The sequence below is a fragment of the Nothobranchius furzeri genome, chromosome 10 (genome assembly GCF_043380555.1).
Source record: "Nothobranchius furzeri strain GRZ-AD chromosome 10, NfurGRZ-RIMD1, whole genome shotgun sequence".
NCBI classification, from domain to species: domain Eukaryota; kingdom Metazoa; phylum Chordata; class Actinopteri; order Cyprinodontiformes; family Nothobranchiidae; genus Nothobranchius; species Nothobranchius furzeri.
Genome location: NC_091750.1, coordinates 48,250,178 through 48,267,412, shown reverse-complemented (window position 1 = coordinate 48,267,412; position 17,235 = coordinate 48,250,178). Strand labels below are relative to the sequence as shown.

Sequence of the window (17,235 nt, the reverse complement as noted above, 5' to 3'; positions counted from 1 at the left end):
ATAAATTTTTTGCATCAATAGTTTTTGTATAGCAACTGATTTAAAGAGCAAGTCACCCCCACCAATGTTTTACTCCATTCCCCACTTTCTGTTTGAAAAATGCAAAAAATACTGTTGCCTCGCAGACCGAGAGGGCGGAGCCGCTAACAAATACACACACAGGCTCACAGCAGCATTGTGACATCATAATGCACCAGCTAACATCATAGTGTACCTCTTAGCCAATAGTGATGGCAGATGTAGATTAAAATACAGTGCAGAGTTTTCAGCTGAAGACGGCACTACACTGTCAGTTTTAGGCAGAATATTAAAATTTTAACTAAGGTGCACTCAAGTGCCAAATTATTGACTACATGAGTTCAGAACAATTAACACTCATATAGTTTATCAGCAAAAAACAAAGTTGATTTGGGGTGACTTGCTCTTTAAAATTCACTACCCTTGTGTGGTATTTGGGAAAAAATATTAACGTGAAAACTGTCAATGAGACGTCGGCACCGCTCAGCAGGTATTTTGGCCCACTCCCCATGAGCAAACTGTTCCAGGTGTCTCAGGTTTGAAAGGCGCCTTTTTCAGATGGCATGTTTCAGCTCCTTCCAAAGATGTTCAATAGGATTGAGGTCCAGGCTCATAGAAGGTGACTTTAGAATGGTCCAATGTTTTCTTCATGGCCATACTTGGTGTTGTAGCTGTGTTTTAGGTCATTGTCTTGATGCAAGTGTGAGTGTGAGCGTCCTGTCACAGTGTCCCGACTGATCATGCGCCCCGGCTACTTGGCCAAGGGGATGTCCCTTTGGCTGACTCGTTAGCATGCATGACTTTCACCTGGGAGTCTGGGGATCGAATCCCACCCGGGCCCTCGTTTCTCCACCTTGCCACACAGGACCCATGAGCTGTGACTGAGACCAATCTTTCTGACACTGGCCAGCACATTTTTCTCTAGAATGCCTTGATAGTCTTGAGATTTCATTGTACCCTGCACAGATTAAAGCCACCCTGTGCCAGATGCAGCAAAGCAGACCCAGAACATAACAGAACCACCTCCATGTTTCATAGAAGGGACAGTGTTTTTTTTTTCTTGATATGCTTCATTTTTCTGTCTGAACATAGAGCTGATGTGTCTTGGCAAAAGGTTTATTTTTTCTCATCTGTCCGTAGGACATTCTCCCAGAAGCTTTGTGGATTGTCGTCATGTAGGTTGGCATATTCCAGTCTGGCTTTTCTATGATTTGTTTTCAACAATGGTGTCCTTGTTCGCTAAAAAGCATACTCCCGGTCGTATCTAAAATAGCTGAGAAGTGGGTGGTTAAACTCCTCACTGCTCACCTAGGAAACACCCAACCCTCATTACAGTCATTGCAGTTTGGCTTTCGGGCACATCATTCCACAGATACTGCCCTATGCATGTTAGTGGAGAACTTGAAGAGCTTGCTGGACAAGAGTCGCTGTGTTGGAGCTGTATTTGTAGATCTGAAGAAGGCTTTCGACTCTGTAAACCATCAGATATTGTTGTCCAGATTGACTCAGTTTAATACCTCCAGTCAGGCGCTTCAGTGGTTTGCCTCTTATCTCTCACACAGGAAACTGTGTGTGGTGTGGGATGGGGTTAAATCTCCATATTTAGACTGATACTGGAGTTCCTCAAGGATCTATTCTTGGGCCTTTATTGTTCTCTCTTTTTGTTAATAACTTACCAGAAGTCTGTCCAAATATATTTGCTCAAATGTATGCAGATGATGCAGTTATATATACGCAAGCAAACAGTGTCCAGCCGGCGGCAAAAGATCTTGCAGCTGCTTAATGCTTTGCTGGCTGGAGGACTCATGCCTAATGTTGAACACCTCAAAAACTGTCTGTATGTGTTTTTCAAAACGCCCCTTAAACTTGAAGCAGTCAAATATATTCCTGGATGGAGTAGAGCTTGATCTAGTACCAGAATTTAAATATCTTGGGGTCATTCTAGACCCAACATTATCCTTCAAGAGTCATATGAATAAAGTGTCCCAGGTACTTAAATTTAATAATCGAAATTTTATTCATATACGTAATAATCTAAATATGAATGTTGCAAAAACTTATTTTTACTCAATTATCATCTCTCATATGGACTATTGTTTGACATCCTGGTCACTTGCTTGTCCAACAACACTTAAAACTATTGAAAACATTTATAAAAGATGTTTAAAATTACTTGACAAAAAAAATGACTTCCCACCACATTGTCATGTGTTAAAAAAACATAAATTACTGAACTTCAATAACTTAATGAAACTTAAGAGAGTCTGTTTAATGTATAAAGTCTTACACTCCCTTGCTCCACCACCACTAAAGCAGTTCATTAGGCATAAAGAAAGCTCAAACAGGACTACACGAGCTACAATTGGAGGAGAATTGTTTATACCACATAGACGGACAGTATTTGGGCAGAACGTCCTCTCTGTCAAGGGTGGCCATCTGTGGAACAGTCTTCCTCAACCCATTAGAGAATGCTCGACTTTCAATTTGTTTAAGGCAAAGGTTAAAAACTGGTTATGGACAAATCAAGTGTGTGATCATGTATGAGTTGTATAGTTTTAATGTTTTATTTGCGAATAGAATGGTGTGTATGTGTTAGTTTGGTGATGGAGTTTTTATTATGAATGAATAATGAATTTTTATGAATTATGTCTTTATGTCTAAGGACAACAGATGGAAATTAGCCTTCGGCTATAATCTGGCATGTTTACATTCATGTAAGCTGCTTTTACATTTATGTTCATTAACATGCACTGTCCTAAAATAAACAAATAAGTCCACGTTGGCTCAAACAACGATGGATGGTGCGATCTGACACTGATGTTTCTTGAGCTTGAAGTTCACCATGGCTCTCTAGAAGTTTTTCTGGACTCTTTTCTTACCATTTGGATTATCCGTCTCTTTGATTTGTCATCAATTTTCCTCCTGCGGCCACTTCCATGGAGGTTGGCTGCAGTCCCACAGATCTGAAATTTCTGAGTAAAATGTGCAACAGTAGTCACAAGAACATCTAGCTGATTTCCATTGACCATTTTGGCATGGAATGGGGAGGATCAGATTCGTATTTTTTCTGTTCCGATTCTAAAACCGGTTCAGACGACCTACCCGGGCCACACCAGTCACGGCCCCATTCTGTTTGTATGTCCATAAATGTTGGTGCAGTGCGGGTTGAGCGGAGCCATGCATAAAAAGTCCACAGATTGGGTAACAGAAAATACGTCACTACCTGCGACAAATGCCAAAATTCTGTTGTTTGGGCCCTGCTACAAGATGACTATCAAATTGTGGGCTAGTCTTGTTTCCAAATAATGCAGACTTCTTGCACTGGAAGTATGGTTTTGGGGGTAACGCATCATGCCATCACCAGAATTTACAACAGTCTTTTTTCAATTTTTTTTTTCACTCATCAAAATTCTTGTCCACATAATGCACCAAGGCTCCACAGAGTCAGTCACCTGCTCTATATACACTCACCTAAAGGACTATTAGGAACACCTGTTCAGCTTCTCCTTATCGCAATTATCTAATCAACCAATCACATGGCAGTTGCTTCAGTGCATTTAGGGGTGTGGTCCTAGTCAAGACAATCTCCTGAACTCCAAACTGAATGTCAGAATGGGAAAGAAAGGGGATTTAAGCTATTTAGAGCGTGGCATGGTTGTTGATGCCAGACGGGCCGGTCTGAGTATTTCACAATCTGCTCAGTTACTGGGATTTTCACACACAACCATTTCTAGGGTTTACAAAGAATTGTGCGTAAAGGGAAAAACATCCAGTATGCGGCAGTCCTGTGGGCGAAAATGCCTTGTTGATGCTAGAGGTCAGAGGAGAATGGGCCGACTGATTCAAGCTGATAGAAGAGCAACTTTGACTGAAATAAGCACTTGTTACAACCGAGGAATGCAGCAAAGCATTTGTGAAGCCACAACACACACAACCTTGAGGCGGTTGGGCTACAACAGCAGAAGACCCCGCCGGGTACCACTCATCTCCACTACAAATAGGAAAAAGAGGCTACAATTTGCACAAGTTCACCAAAATTGGACAGTTGAAGACTGGAAAAATGTTGTCTGGTCTGATGAGTCTGGATTTCTGTTGAGACATTAAAATGGTCGAGTCAGAATTTTGCGTAAACAGAATGAGAACATGGATCCATCATGCCTTGTTACCGCTGTGCAGGCTGGTGGTAGTGGTGTCATGATGTGGGGGATGTTTTCTTGGCACACTTTAGGCCCCTTAGTGCCAACTGGGCATGGTTTAAATGCTACGGGCTACCTGAGCATTGTTTCTGACCATGTCCATCCCTTCATGACCACCATGTACCCATCCTCTGATGGCTACTTCCAGCAGGATAATGCACCATGTCATAAAGCTCCAATCATTTCAAATGGTTTCTTGAACATGACAATGAGTTGACTGTACTACAACGGTCCCCACAGTCACCAGTTCTCAACCCAATAGAGCATCTTTGGGATGTGGTGGAATGGGAGCTTCGTGCCCTGGATGTACATCCCACAAATCTCCATCAACTGCAAGATGCTATCCTACCAATATGGGCCAACATTTCTAAAGAACACTTTCAGCACCTTGTTGAATCAATGCCACGTTCAAGGTCACTCAAATCATCTTTCTTCACCATTCTGAAACTCAGTTTGAACTGTAGATGATGGTCTTGACCAAGTCAACAAGCGTAAGTGCATTGAGTTGTCACCATGTGATTGGTTGATGAGTAATTAGCATTAACGAGCAGTTAGACAGGTGTGCCCAATAAAGTGACCAGTGAGTGTCAGGTAATTTGATGGAAGCTCTGGCTTACTTTTTCTAAAAGTACCAATCAGAGCCACTTTGCCATTCAGAGGTTCTTGTCTGGGCCACTAATAAAGAAATGACACGTTTTTGACATATCCAAGACTGATTTAAAAATATATGTTTCAGTCAACAAAATATGTTTCATGTAAAATATTTCCTCTTTTGTCTGCTTTTTTCATAAAAAAAATCTGCGTTATATAATCAAGCTGGCATACAAAGGATTAAAATGTAGACGAATAATCATTATTTGATTTTGATCAGAACGGACAAAATCCGAACAAACCAAGAGCACTAAAAACGTCAGTTTTCCAGATACTGAGCTAAATTTTGGTGGGCTAGCTATTAACACATAACTGGACTGAACAGGGTTTGTTCCTAAGTGGATGATGGTAAAACATTTGTTTTGTTTTAAAGATTCTCTCAAGAACACAAAAGCTCAAATACCATTCTTAATCCTCAAATCTCAGTTTCTATCACACACGTTTATAGTAATTATGAAAATTAAAAACATGTAATTGTTTTCTTCTCTAGAGAATATTCAAGGGTCACATCTGCAAAAAAATAACTCAACTAAATACATAAAATGTGTTGTTTTAATAAGTGGACATGAATTAGGAGAAAGAAGTAGAAGTGAAATTAATTAGAGCATCTTTCCTCACAGCTGCTTGTTTTTTCCACACTGCTGTGAACTCCCTGCTGCCCCTCGGGGGGGGGGGGGGGAAGAAACAAAGACGGCTGCTTTAATTGTGCTGAGGCTTTGTTACCAACGAGGAGACCTGAGATCATTCCTGTTTGAATGCAGAAACTGTTTGTTTTCCTTTCATCCAAGCATGAACACTTTGAACAGGTTACATTTTAATTGGCCCAGGTCCCTGGAGGCAACGGAGTGTTATTGACCTCATGGATGCTGATGAATCCATCCATCCAGTCAGGCGGTAGCACATGATTGCGCTCAGTTCTTTTCTTTTGGTACCTTTCACCTCGTTCCTGACAGCTGAAATCAGGAATGGAAAACCTCACGGTAAGCTGAGTTAGGAGTTTTATGAATTTCTCAAATCTGAATATGCTTCATCTTCTAGTTTTGTTCATGACTTGTCTATATCTAATAGGAAATGTTTTAATATTTCACATATTTTTTTTAACTTTGATTTCACCACATTGAAGATTTTTGAAAAACAAATTAGTTACCTGGGATTAAGGTTAGGATTTCGTTTGTTTCTTCTCAGCCAGAGCAATGGCGCGAGATAATGAACAAGAAGATGCGCTTCCGCCCGGAGCTGCTCACCGCCATCCAGGAAGGGAAAATCGAGCTTCTCTGTGGACTGCTGAAGACGGGCGATGGCATCGTCCGCCAGCTGGATGAGTCTGAGGATCGGCAGTGGAGGGAGGCTCTCAACCTCTCCATCCGCTTGGGCAGTGAAGATGGAATGGATGCCCTCCTGCAGGGGGTCAAGTTTGACTTCAGGCAGATTCACGAGGCCCTCCTGGTTGCTGTGGACACCAACCAGCCGAAGGTGGTGAAGCGTCTGTTGGATCGTTTAGATCAGGAAAAAGGCAACAAGATGGACGTCCGATCATTCTCTCAGGCCATCTTTGACCGCTCTATTGACAACTCTCAGTTCGCCCCTGGGGTGACCCCGTTGACATTAGCATGCCAGAAGGATCTGTATGAAATAGTCACTATGCTGACTCAGAAAGGCCACGTCATCCCGTGGCCACACAAGATCTCCTGTGCCTGTCTGGAGTGTCGCAATGGCCGCCAGTACGACTTGCTTAAGTTCTCCTTGTCTCGTATCAACACCTACCGTGGCATTGCCAGCCGGGCGTACCTGTCCATCACCTCTGAGGATGCCATGCTGAGTGCTTTCAGTCTCAGCAGGGAGCTCCGCAAGCTGTCCCAGAAAGAGCCAGAGTTCAAGGTGTGATGGGATCCATTATTGTTCATGTTGGGTGTCTTGTGTTGTGTCACAGCTCAGCTGTGGGTGCCTTCTTTTGCAGCCTCAGTATCTGAGCCTAGAGGAAATCTGTCAGGAGTTTGCTGTGGAGCTGCTGGGAATGTGTCGCAACCAGAGCGAGGTGACCACCATCCTGAACAGCTGTGGAGATGATCAGCAGGATGCCTCGGAGGAGCAGGCCTTTGAGGAGGGAATCCCCAACCTGTCACGTCTGAGACTTGCCGTTAACTACAACCAGAAGCAGGTAGCCTGGTCAACATGCTAATTCCGGCAAACAGAAGATGTGAACTGTGACAATTATTTTTCTCCTCCTTTTGGTAGTTTGTGGCACACCCAATCTGCCAGCAGGTCCTTTCATCTATTTGGTGTGGAAACCTGGCAGGATGGAGAGGCAGCAGGACGACCTGGAAGCTCTTAGTCTCTGTCGGGATCTTCCTAACCATGCCCTTCCTTTGCCTCATCTACTGGATTGCGCCAAAATCAAAGGTCAAATAAAACGATTAAAATTGAGGCGAGAAAATAAATCAAATGTCTTCTTTTTCTCTCCAGGCAGGAAAGTTGCTCAAGATTCCTGTGATCAAGTTTATCCTCCATTCTGCATCCTACATGTGGTTTCTCATCACTTTGCTCGGAGAGTCCATAACTATGGAGATGTATCGGGACACGTTTGCGTCTCGGGAGCAAAACATCTTGCACAACTCCTTCCACATGGTGTGGGTGGTTGGTAGGTTCGCTCTTTTTGTTTTTTTCTCTGTAAAACAGCTCAAACACACTAATCCATCCCATCATGTGGATTTTCTCCTGCAGGGTTCTTCTGGTATGAGTGTAAGGAAGTGTGGATCGATGGGCTGCGGAGCTATTTTCGAGACTGGTGGAACTGCCTGGATGTGATGGTTCTTAGCATGTACTTGGCATCCTTTACGCTGCGTGTGCTCATCATCTTCAAGGGTTTCTTCCTCTGTCCTGATGAGAGTAGCAGTGAGGATTGTGCCTACTTCACTCAGACAGGTCAGAAAACTTATTAGAAATTAACCTAAATGATGGAGCTGTCAATAAACCGCCACATTACAGGTTTCTTCATTTATTAAGGGAAAAAGTTATCCAAACAACATGGGGAACATGACTGACCCCGGAACTTAACTCACGGTAACACTCTTGGTGGCAACAACTGGCGTTAAGTTAATTTTATTCCTCTCTTTTGTACAGAGTTGGTTAAATTCAGCCACATAAAGTAACATTAAACAGTTTTTTAAACTTTAAGCTAGAGCTTTAACATTGGTCTCAGTGATTGCTGAGTTAGAAACTTGACCAGTTTTATATTTGACACCACTGTGCAGCCCTCTACTGGACAGATACTGCACTTAACAGTTTATGGAGTGGGTAGGTGCTCCATGGGGAGCGCTCTTTACCTGCTTTATAGCTGTTAGCTGTTATCCTAGTGGTTTGCTTTTTCAGTTGGCCAATAGTCAACAATAAGCACAAGAAGAAGAAAAAACCATGGTGGAGCCTGGAAGTAGGTAGGAGAGTAATGTTTTTGAAGGTAAAATCAAAGAGCTAAAAGCAGAGTGGCCATCGGTGCGGCCGACACTAGTTTGATGGAGCTGAAGCTACAAAGACTGATGGTGACCTGGCTTTATTGCTACTGGACTTGTAAGTAATATATTTTGTCCAACAGTATGAATCTTTTTCACTTTGTGCAGTGTTGTGCCCGAACGCGTTCATTGAACCAAATGACCTTGTTCAGCAGGTCCTCACTGTTCGAGAATTCATTTGTTTTTTTTTCGTGAACGTGAACTGAACTTGTTCGTATTTTGCCTGACGACCGTAAAAGTGAGTGCGTTCGTCCTGGCTTGCGTGAACGGGTTTATGAACCGTTTTGCCGTTCTAGCTCCAGATCTCCACGGAGCTTTTCCAGAGCTAAAGCCTAGCTAAAACATCCTAAAAGTTTATAAAAAGTAGAACCCGCAAATGCAGTAGCGGTTGGTGCGGCATCTACTCTTCTACGTCTATGCTGTGTGCAGGAGTCAAAGTTCATTCAGAAAAATTGAAAAGGGACTTAACTGAAAGATTATACATTTTTTAATTTTTGCACTTTTAATATTGCACTTTGAGTTTGCTACCTCAGCCTGCTTCCTAAGAGTGTTTAATTATTTCCCATTAAAAAAACTGTTCATATAATGTTTTCCTCATGTTATTGAGGGTCAAGGTTAGTTTAGTTACTGTAGGGTATAAACTGCAGCTGGGTATGAGTGTGGACTGAACGGGTGCCAACTATTGGAAAATTATTTCATAAGTAATTTATATATATATATATATATATATATATATATATATATATATATTAGTTCATATATACTATGAACTAATTCATTTTTGGAACAGTGAACTTAGTTCAAAATTTTTTAAATTATGAACTAAGGAACGAACTAGTTTGTTTTAAAATGAATGGACTGATTGAACTTTGAACTAGTTCATTTTTTAAACGAACTTTCCCAACACTGACTTTGTGGGTTATTTTAGTATCAGTTAGCTTATGGCCAGTAGTATGTTGCTGCAGACTGGAGACCACAGATTCAGGCCGACTGCTGATTCAGGCTTGCATTGTTTTTTTTGAGACAGCGCCTCCTAAAGGATGAGTGTTTGATTGCAACTGTAGATTCAAAACATGCCTCGTGTAATTTTTTACTACAAGTTAAAAATGTCAGAATTTTATTAAAGCAACATAAAATGATTTACTTGTTGGTTAAGAATTAAGATTATTACATCAAACTATTAAATAGTTTGCTACCATTTTGAAATCATGTGAGCGGAGAACGCGTGTTGATTGGCCACCAGAATATTTCACCTCAGCTGGCAGTTCACATAGTTAGCTCAGCAGTTTGCTCTTGTGTGTGGCAGGCTTGAGTACTTACTGAGAAACCCTGACTGTAGTTTAGTTTCTGCTTTCACTTGTCTCTCTTCGAACCTCCCAGCACACACACTTATACACTCTGTCACACACGCTCATAAACAAACACACACACACACACTGGTGGAGTGGGCGGGGTAAACAGGTCTTTTTATAATGAGCCTTATTATGCATGTCTTAGTTCCTGGGACATTTTAAGTTCCAAAAAAAATGTATATGCTTAATAGAGGCTCAAAGATCAGTTTTAGATTACTGATTACCTGCATTCTAGGTCCCCTTTAAGGTCAAAGGTCAGTTGTTCTCCTTCGGGATTTTCTGATAGAGAGCAGAACTCAGAGTTCCATCAGTTACAGCAGCAAAACAGCCAACTTTAACCAAGTGATGCCTGCAGTGCTTAAAATGTAGCTTCTTCTGTTCTTGCCTTCTCTAACAGCAGGGTATTATGTGTTGAGCGCTTGTGGAAGAAAACTTGTCCATTTTCAGTGCAACGCTGTAATCCACCCGCTTCCCAAGTCTTGACCCTTCTCTCCATAGCAGCTTCAGACCCATTTCTAAACCACCATTCATCTTCAAGGTCTTGGGAAAAAAGGTTGTGGCTAGATGAACATAACATCTATGATAGTTTCCAGTCAGGTCTTGTAGAGCTTATTCCACTGAAACAATTCTTCTTGGGTTCTCTAAGGATCTTCTTACTGACAGTGATGCAGGGGACTGTTCAGTGATGACTCTGCTGAACCTGACTGCAGTCTTTGACACCACTGACCATCACCAGCTTCTGGATAAGCTCAGAAACTGGGTATGCAGTCCCTTTGCTGGACAATATCTCCCTCATTCAGCGGATCTTCAGAGACACTGCTAACCTCACCTGCGCAAATGACCTTGTTCAGCAGGTCATCACTGTTTCGCAACCGATGGATGCTAACTTAGTCCCCCCATTTCATTCCTGTCCTGGCCAAGTTGGCGGGGTTAACAGGTCTTTTACTACAGGGCTAATTTTGGTGATGATTTTGGCCTCCTATCAGGATTGTTGGGACAGCTTGGGGCCCCATAAAGGTTTCATATGCTTTACAGAGGCTCAGAGCATTGTTTCCAGTTATTAATACTCAACAGTCTAGTACACCTTTAATCAATAAAAGCTTTCAAGACTCAGGTTGTCTTATCAACAATATCTTATGTTGATATTTATTGCTGATCTGGAAAACGTAATTGTAACTAAACAACAAATCAGCGAGGGGGTAAATACTCTTACATCACCATGTGTGTCAACGTGTTCGGCTAATCTTGCTTTTATGTGAAAGTGCGCGACCAGTGGCACCAGGAGGACCCACAGCTGATTTCCGAGATGCTGTTTGCTGTAACCAGCTTGCTGAGCTTCACGCGGCTCGCCTACATCCTGCCAGCACATGAGTCTCTGGGAACGCTCCAGATCTCCATAGGGAAGATGATTGATGACATGATGAGGTAATTAAATGTTGCTGATCACTACTTAGGGGAATTCAGGACAGCAGAGTGAGAATTTTTCGTTTTTCTCTTACAGATTTATGTTCATTCTGATGATCATCGGGACAGCATTCCTCTGTGGCATCAACAACATTTATGTTCCTTATGTCGCCTCTCCACAGCTTGGCAGGTTAGAATAACTCTACTGATCAGACACTGATTCTGTTGCTGTTGTGAAGTGGTGAGCTCATTACCAGGATGCTGGTTTTTCTGCTTCCGATGCCTTAAAGCCAAAGCAATGGCTGGATTGCAGGTGAAACATTTATAAACAGAATAAAGATTTGCTTCCAATGAGACTTTTAGTTTAGGTTTTTAGAGATTTCTATTCAGTTTTTCAAAGATGATTGTAAAAGCATAAACTGTGCAAACTCAGATTAAACACCTCCTCTGTGCTGCAGGTTTAATGAGACCTTCCGTTTCTTATTCTGGACCATGTTTGGGATGGCCAACCCGGACTATGTGGACATGCCTCAGTTTGTTCTGGCCGAGTTTGTAGGACGGGTTCTGTATGGCATCTTCACTCTGGTCATCGTGATCGTTCTCCTCAACATGCTCATCGCTATGATCACCAACTCCTTTCAGAAAATTGAGGCAAGCGATTCTCCGCGCAGCTGCTGTAAAGGATGAAGCTCGGCCAGACTGTCTGATATCCTGGTTTCGTTTCAGGACGACGCAGATGTGGAGTGGAAGTTTGCCCGGTCGAAGCTGTATCTCAGTTACTTCAGAGAGGGCCTCACCATGCCTGTGCCTTTCAACGTCATCCCTTCACCAAAAGCTGCATTTTACATTTTAAGGTGAGCGTCAAAATTCAACAGTGCTTGTAAATGTTATGAAAACGTTGCTTTCGTTTTTCTTTAAAGAGGCCCTTCACTGAGACACCATTTTTACTCATAATTTTTAAGATTTAAGATAAATTATTTCTTTTTATAAGCTTTTAAATTTTGGTCGCTCTGAGGTTTTCATGCAGGCTGAACATAAAAATAGTCTCCTACAACTATCTCCTGCATTAGCTTCTGATAGAAAATAGACAGTGAAACTCGAGGACCTGAAAATCCTGACAGATCTACGTCAATCTGTGACTTAATATTCAAGAACTCACCCATCTTGACTCACAACAGGGAACGCTGTTGTTGGTTTAGTGTCCAGAAAACAGCAGAGAACTTCTAAGCTAGTGGAAGCCATAGATATGCATATAAACACTAGATGCCTCGTCCCCGCTGTTCGTCAATGGGATGCGATGTAGGAATGTGGCGGCCATCTTACCTCAGACATTTGTTTTGTATTTTCACTATTTCTTAAGTTTTGTTTTCTTATTTATTGACTTTCATTTATTAATTATAAGCTCTTTGGAAATGCTTTCTGAAAAAGTTATGAAATAATCAAAAGATAGATTAGGTTAATAAATAAGATGGATTACAGTAATTAATAAGATAGATTGATTATGGATTGACCTTGTGAAGGAGATTTTCAACATTCACAAAACCAGATAAACAATGTATAGAAGGAGGTAGCAGTAGCGAGTGTGAAGCGGCTGGGATGAGGATCAGCACCTCCAAATCTGAGACCATGGTTCTCGACCGGGAAAGGGTAGCTTGCCAACTCTGGGTCGGGAGAGAGGTCCTACCTCAAGTGGAGGAGTTTAAGTATCTCGGGATCTTGTTCATGAGTGAGGGATCGGGAGATGGACAGGTTCAGCGTCTGCAGTGATGCGGACGCTGAGCCGATCTGTCGTGGTGAAGAGGGAGCTGAGCCAGAAAGCCAGGCTCTCGATTTACCGGTCAATCTACGTCCCAATCCTCACCTATGATCATGAGCTTTGGGTAATGACCGAAAGAATGAGATCGCGAATACAAGCGGCCGAAATGAGTCTCCTCCGTAGGGTGGCCAGGCTCAGCCTTAGAGATAGGGTGAGGAGCTCGGACTTTTGGAAGGGACTCGGAGTAGAACTGCTGCTCCTCCGGATCGAAAGGAGTCAGTTGAGGTGGTTTGGGCATCTGGTCAGGATGCCTCTTGGACGCCTCCCCGGGGAGGTGTTTTGGGCATGTCCTGCTGGCAGGAGGCCCCCGGGTCGACCCAGGACACGTTGGAGAGGTTACATCTCCAATCTGGTCCGGGAACGCCATGGGGTCCTGCTGGAGGAACTGGTGGAGGTGGCTGGGGAGAGGACGGTCTGGAGCTCCCTAGTTGGGATGCTGCCCCTGCCACTGAGAGCGGAGGGGTCTGCTGTCTGAGGTAAGATGGCCGCCGTTTAGCTACGCCCTCGACTCCCGTTTCGCCATTGTTAGAAGCTAACTGTTAGCCTTAGCAACTCCACCACACGGCAGAACTCCTTCAGGCTTGTGTTAATTGTGGAGATAAAACATCAGTGTTGCAAGTCAGTAGTAGAGTCGCGTTGCTTTTAGCCAATCCAAGGCAAGATGTCCAAATATCAGGAAAGACTCCAAATCCTCTCTTCTAAAGCTACATATTCTCCTTGGCTGAATTCTTTGTGCCGAAACAAGCACACCAGAGCTTTTTTCCCCCAGAGTACGACTGAAAAGACATTAATTCCTACTAGAGTCGCTGCAAATGCAAATTAAAATATGATTGAAGGACTTCTTTACTATCTGTTTTTATTTTAAATCCATTTAAGGGGGATCTTCAGACGAATCTGCTGCTGCTGTTCTAAATCAGAGCAAAAGTATCCTCCTCTAGCTTCTGTGGTACGTCTAGATTTGTACAACTTCTGCAGTGCTTATTTTCATTGCTGCTTCAAAATACTTCATATATGTTATATAATTTTTAAAAATAGCCTGGTGATGAAGGGTTGGAGGACAGCCAGGTACCTTACCGCCAGCAGGTGATTAGAGCTCTGATTCAGCGCTACATCGAGTCAGCTCGCAGGGAGTTTGAGGAGACCAAGAGAAAAGGTAATATTATAGATAAAAAACTTCAAATGTTTCACTCACATTAAAAACTGTGTCAATTTCATCAATAAATATTAAAATTGTTGATAAAGACAGCAGACTTTTTTATTTTAGATGTAATTCTAACAGTTGGAGAGTTTTTGAAAGCCAGGGCTAAGTTATTTTAAAGAGCAAATCACCCCCAAATCAAGTTTTGTTGCTAATAAACTATATAAATGAGTGTCTAATCAATCTGTAGATGCGTGTATTTAATAATTTGGCAGTGCATCTTAGTTCAAATTTAAATATTCTGCCTAAAACTGTCAGGGTTGTGCCCTCTTCAGGTAAAAACTCAGCACTGCATTTGAATTTAAATTTGCCATCGCTATTGGCTAAGAGGTCAACTATAACATTAGCTGGTACATTATGATGTCAATGTTTTTGTGAGCCTGTGTGTGTGTATTTGTTAGCGGCACTGCCCTCTCGTTCTGCCAGGCAACAGCATTTGTTGCATTTGTCAAACATGAAGTGGAGTAAGACTCTGGTAGGGTGTGACCTGCTCTTTAACCATTTACAGTTCTATTTGATCATGTGGTAGAGCTCTTTTTAGTCCTTATAAGTTTTGCTGAAGCATGAAATGGAATCAAACAAGAAAAAAATAATGAACCACACCAAATAATTCACAAAAATTTTGGCATTTTATACCCTTTTTCTAATATTGTTCATATATATCATAATTTACGTGATAAAATAGCCTTAATTGGGAGGAGCCAGTTGAGGTGGCTTGGGTATCTGGATGCCTCCTGGATACTTCCCTGGTGAGGTTTTCTGGGCACATGCAACTGGGAGGAGACCTAAAGGGAGACCCAAGACACGCTGGAGGGACTATAAGTCTCCCACCTGGCCAGGGAAAGCCTTGGGATTTCACCCAAATGGCTGGGGAGAGGAAGTCTGGGCTTCTCGACTAGGCTGTTGCCCCCGTGACCCGACTCCGAATATGTGGAAGAGAATGGATGGATGGATATAACCTTAATTGCAGTAAATGATGAAAATAATGCTGATTGTTGTTGACTTTAAATTCCAATTTATGACTTTAAAACTCATTTAGTGACCCTAGCTGATCCTGAATCAGTGCATAGAATGGGATCAGTTTTATAATATTATAAATTATAGTAGCGGAATGCAATTTTGTTGTTTTTCACAGTAACAAATAATAGAGAACCTTTTCTTCATCAAATTGTACAAAAGAAAATAATACAATTTGATTTTTATGTCAGAAATCATTGTCACTGTTGAGTTTGATCACTTAGAGGCAGACGAGCAAAACAGCTGCTCATGGATCCGAGATAAAACAAGTCAGAAACATTTAACGGGTCAAGGAGAAAAGAAGTGAGGAAGTGGAGGTTAAATTTAGGATTTAACAGAGAGAGGGGAACATTAGAGGCTCCGGTGCTGCTGATATGAGGAAAGAAAGTGGAGCAGAGAAAACTTCTGAACCAGGAATTAAATAGAAATTTATCTATATTTGTGTCAGAAAATGCTTCAACAAGTCAGCACTTGGGTGTGTTTACAACACATATTCTACAGCGATTAGTAGGCATCATTATTAAAAACTAGATTCTTGTTTGCTCTGGCTGATGAATGAGTTTAACTGCTGGGAATGTTATTCATAACAAACCAGCCTTTTCCCCCAAATCTCCATACATGATAGATATAGAACAGCTGTTCTCTGACCATTTGTTTCTCTGAGTTGTTTCTGTATTGAACACGAGGACATTTGTGTGATTATATTCTCTTTAGATATTGGGAATCGGATCACCGAGCTGAACAAAGCCGTCTCAAGGATGAATGCTGAAATGAAAGTGGTCCAGATGGCGGATGGACACGTTACAAACGATGCTTTGATCAAAGACGGCTCCTCTGTGTTGGGGAAATACATCACCGGTGCCAAGAACAACTTTAGAGGTTTTCACAGCCAGCATGATCAGAAAAACACATCACTTAAAGTGTCAGTGCACCATGGAATGGGAAGGATAGGTGAGGAGTTCGACGCACAGCAAGAGACAAATACACCACCAAGTCAGGTGGGTGAAGGTGGAGAAGAGGAGACGAAGCAGGTGACAGACTGCGAGGTAGCCAAAATGGAGGAAGGGCGAGCTACTTCTGAGCTGGGAGATGAGACGGAAACTGAGAAACAAGAGAAGGAAGACACAAGTGAAAACTGTGATAACACTTTGACAGAAGAGGTCCTAGATGGGACAAGCTTCAATGATGTAGAAGAAAAGGAGACAGAGGAGGCTACACAGGTGGATGTAGATGTTAGAGATGAAGAGATTAACTCAGGGGAAGAAACGCATGAGACAAAAGCTGAACGCACAGAAAGTGCTGAAATCAACTGTGAGCAAAAAATCATGAAGAAAACAATCAGATTCAAAGACATGGAGCTGAAAGACAAAGAGGTGGAGACAGGATGGATGGAGGAGAGAAGATCCGACGTAGAAAAGTCTCATTTGAGAGGGAGAGATGGAGCGACTGGAAAAAAGAAAGTGATTCCATCTCCAACAGGAAGCAGCAGCTCACACGACACGGGCTTTGGGTCACAGGAGGGAGAAGGATCCATCGACGGTGCGCCAGTAAAACCATAACTACCAGTTTAGGGGATCAGCCTTCTGACAAGCATACTCCTCAAGATAACATAGCTACTCACACATAGTTTATACAATGCAATTACATGAATGTATGAAATAAAATATTTAAAATGATCATGTCTCCAAGCTTCTAGTATAGATCTGTCTGCAGATTTTATCTCTTTACAGTGAGTTATTTAAATTGGCTGCTTTTCTTGAACAAACTCAACTTTTCAATCTTGGTCCACAAATCTCCAGTTGTGTTTAGATCAGGGATTTGGGAACGTTTGCCTCCTTCGTCCAATCAGAAACCAGACGTGATGCGCGTGGGGCCATCGTCCTGTTGAAACAAAATTCATAATCCTCCTCATGCAGGTACAGGTGAATATGGAGTTACCGGCGAAGGAACGATGAGTGTGCGACTTCTCTCATCTGGACTAAATCAGGAGTTTTCTAATTGAATTCAAGCTTCAGCTAGATGATATTTAAATACCAGATGTGTTTAGTTTGTTTTGTGCTAATTTGAGATCACTACG

At 42.2% G+C, this 17,235-nt stretch overlaps 1 protein-coding gene across 1 annotated transcript; it reads left to right on the top strand.

Annotated features, from left to right (window-relative positions):
- The first annotated feature begins 5,573 nt into the window (after positions 1-5,573).
- On the top strand, positions 5,574-17,187 carry LOC107386803 (short transient receptor potential channel 2). Its single transcript, XM_015961429.3, has 13 exons — positions 5,574-5,845; positions 6,051-6,743; positions 6,823-7,023; positions 7,101-7,265; positions 7,329-7,503; positions 7,587-7,787; positions 10,986-11,148; positions 11,225-11,317; positions 11,586-11,778; positions 11,854-11,981; positions 13,820-13,889; positions 13,979-14,096; positions 15,873-17,187. The coding sequence occupies exons 1-13, from the start codon at positions 5,831-5,833 to the stop codon at positions 16,715-16,717; spliced, it is 3,060 nt and encodes a 1,019-aa protein (XP_015816915.1). The 5' UTR covers positions 5,574-5,830; the 3' UTR covers positions 16,718-17,187.
- The last annotated feature ends 48 nt before the right edge of the window (positions 17,188-17,235 follow it).